The sequence below is a fragment of the Etheostoma spectabile genome, chromosome 7 (assembly GCF_008692095.1).
Source record: "Etheostoma spectabile isolate EspeVRDwgs_2016 chromosome 7, UIUC_Espe_1.0, whole genome shotgun sequence".
Lineage (NCBI taxonomy): Eukaryota > Metazoa > Chordata > Actinopteri > Perciformes > Percidae > Etheostoma > Etheostoma spectabile.
In genome coordinates, this window is record NC_045739.1 from 351207 (window position 1) to 352957 (window position 1751).

General features: G+C 43.0%; 1 protein-coding gene across 1 annotated transcript in view; it reads right to left on the reverse strand.

Annotated features, from left to right (window-relative positions):
• Nucleotides 1-1751, reverse strand: part of LOC116693082 (Ig-like V-type domain-containing protein FAM187A) — a 7667-nt gene that overhangs the window by 3375 nt on the left and 2541 nt on the right. The window contains exon 2 of the mRNA XM_032521776.1: nt 922-1199. Within this exon, the coding sequence (XP_032377667.1) occupies nt 922-1199 (278 nt within the window). The remainder of the gene's footprint in view (nt 1-921; nt 1200-1751) is intronic.

Below are 1751 nucleotides of genomic sequence, written 5' to 3' on the forward strand. Positions count from 1 at the left end.
GACAACATGAGGACAACAAGAGGACAACATGAGGACAACAAGAGGACAACATGAGGGTTAAAATTGCCCCGTTAGGTTACAATGAAACCTAATGAGGCAATTGGGGAGCCTTGGTAATTGTCCATTAAAATTGATTTGTTTTGCCATTGACAGGCTCAGATTGTTATTAAAAGTGTCTGACAACATCATCAGTCCCACGAGGTGACTTCTTGTACGAAGACAGCGGTGTGGAGAGTGCAACACGTGCTGAAAAAAAGGCGTTCTGGGAGTCTGTTGTTTCGGAGAAGGCTACAGAAATCATATGCTCCTTTTTTAAAGATGTTTTGATAAAATCCAAATTAAATTTTCTTTCCAAACAGCCGTGTATTTTTCACAGCGCATGCGGATCAGTTGCCTCCAGCCCCTCGCAAAGTTGCGTGCACGACAGCATTGATGTTGCACATGCTCAGAGAGGCTATGGCTATGTTAATAGTAGGCCTAGCATGCTGCTAGCTTGGTTTTGCAACAGGATTAACTGTCCTGATAAAAAACTTAGAAACAAGCTCCCCGAACGTCATTTATCAGTCTGGTTGGTACCCCTCTCCGCAGCAGCCTCCTCCGCTCCATATCTTTATAACGGAGCTAGCTAACTGGAGCTGACTGGAGCTAACCGCTAATCAGAGCTAATAAAAACTCTGTATCTGCACCATCTTTTAGTCTAATGTGTTAAATATGTAAATCGTTTTTTCTTTCTAAATTATCTGACAATGTTGTGTAGTCATCATTTTGACTCGTTTATAACTGGATCCATTATTACTAAAGCCAGCCATAACATAATACATTTTGGGTCGATACATGTTCAATTTGTCTTTATCTGTAAAGTAACACATTCATCATGAGTGTCACGGGACAGCTGTAATGTCACTGACTCTTTCTCGTCACCTCGGGGTTAAGCTGAGCGTACGTGCATCCTGGATGTCCAGGTCGTAACCATAGAAGAAGTCTTTGTGGGCGGAGCCGCAGATATAGACGCCGGAGTCGTCGAGCCCCGCTCTGTAGATCAGCAGGCTGAAGAGACGGATGGAGAATCGACTGTTGAGGTCGCCGCTGTGAGGGACACGATTAGTATCCAGCAGCTTGTTGCCATGGTGATCAGTCAGGGCTCTGGTCTCCTTGGAGCTGCCCAAATGTTTCCTAAAGAACCACACAACTGATTGGATCTGAAACAAAAAGAGAACTACAGACCTCAAATAAATCTGCTGACGGTCGAGGTTTTTCAGTCGATCGATGCAGCAGAGACTCAGATGGATTTACCAGACGCTGAGATTTAAGTCTCTCTGTTTTGGACGTTTTCCCATTCTCTCATTTCTCCTCTGTTGTACCCAGCTCCATTTACCTGCTTCTTTTTTCCTTTCCATATTTCTCTGTCTTCTACAAATCCTACTTCTAAAGCTGATGGGAAGCTGCAGCAGCATTGCAGCTTGGGAACAACTCCATCCAGTTACACAGCTGGTGTTATTCCAAGAAATTAGGATCAGATGTGTTTTCTTGCACTGATATGTTAAGCTAAATACATCACACTTATATATATATATATATATATATACATACATACTTGTTTACCATTGATGTGACTCACTCAACCATGTTTGTTTAGGACCACATCCTGTTATGGTTCCAGTTTTTATCGGGGCTTTGTATCCTGTTTACTGTTGTTTGTGTTTATTCCCTGATCTGTCTTGTTCCTCCCCGGTCTTGTGTTCCCCTGAGTG